This window comes from Perkinsus marinus, assembly GCF_000006405.1.
Source record: "Perkinsus marinus ATCC 50983 genomic scaffold scf_1104296976986, whole genome shotgun sequence".
Classification (NCBI taxonomy): domain Eukaryota; phylum Perkinsozoa; order Perkinsida; family Perkinsidae; genus Perkinsus; species Perkinsus marinus.
In genome coordinates, this window is record NW_003200325.1 from 1 (window position 1) to 906 (window position 906).

Sequence of the window (906 nt, forward strand, 5' to 3'; positions counted from 1 at the left end):
GTCGTCGTGGTTGTAGTAGTAGTTGTAGTCGTCGTCGTGGTTGTAGTAGTTGTTGTAGTAGTAGTTGTGGTCGTCGTCGTGGTTGTAGTAGTAGTTGTAGTCGTCGTCGTGGTTGTAGTAGTAGTTGTAGTCGTCGTCGTGGTTGTAGTAGTAGTTGTAGTCGTCGTGGTGGTCGTCGTGGTTGTAGTAGTAGTTGTGGTCGTCGTCGTGGTTGTAGTAGTTGTGGTCGTCGTCGTGGTTGTAGTAGTAGTTGTAGTAGTAGTTGTGGTCGTCGTCGTGGTCGTCGTTGTTGTTGTAGTAGTAGTTGTGGTGGTCGTCGTCGTGGTTGTAGTAGTAGTAGTAGTAGTAGTAGTAGTAGTAGTAGTAGTAGTAGTAGTAGTAGTAGTTGTGGTGGTCGTCGTCGTCGTCGTTGTTGTAGTAGTAGTTGTGGTCGTCGTCGTTGTTGTAGTCGTGGTTGTAGTAGTTGTGGTCGTCGTTGTTGTAGTAGACGTGGTTGTAGTAGTCGTTGTAGTAGTAGTTGTAGTAGTTGTTGTGGTCGTCGTCGTGGTCGTTCTTGTAGTAGTCGTTGTTGTCGAAACCTTAGTCGTGGTGCTCGTAGTAGTCGAAGCCTGAGTCGTAGTGCTCGTAGTAGTCGAAGCCTGAGTGCTCGTAGTAGCCGAAGCCTGAGTCGTAGTGCTCGTAGTAGTCGAAACCTGAGTCGTAGTACTCGTAGTAGTCGAAGCCTGAGTCGTAGTGCTCGTAGTAGTCGAAGCCTGAGTCGTGGTGCTCGTAGTAGTCGAAGCCTGAGTCGTAGTGCTCGTAGTAGTCGAAGCCTGAGTCGTAGAGCTCGTAGTAGTCGAAGCCCGAGTCGTAGAGCTCGTAGTAGTCGAAGCCTGAGTGCTCGTAGTAGTTGAAGCCTGAGTCGTA

General features: G+C 49.1%; 1 protein-coding gene across 1 annotated transcript; it reads right to left on the reverse strand.

Annotated features, from left to right (window-relative positions):
• Window positions 1-579: 579 nt before the first annotated feature.
• On the reverse strand, window positions 580-812 carry Pmar_PMAR027442 (merozoite surface protein 2, putative; the record flags this gene model as incomplete). The annotated part of the gene is made up of 1 exon (XM_002764578.1): window positions 580-812. A coding segment is annotated over one exon (233 nt), but the record flags the coding sequence as incomplete, so codon positions are not given.
• Between the last annotated feature and the right edge of the window lie 94 nt (window positions 813-906).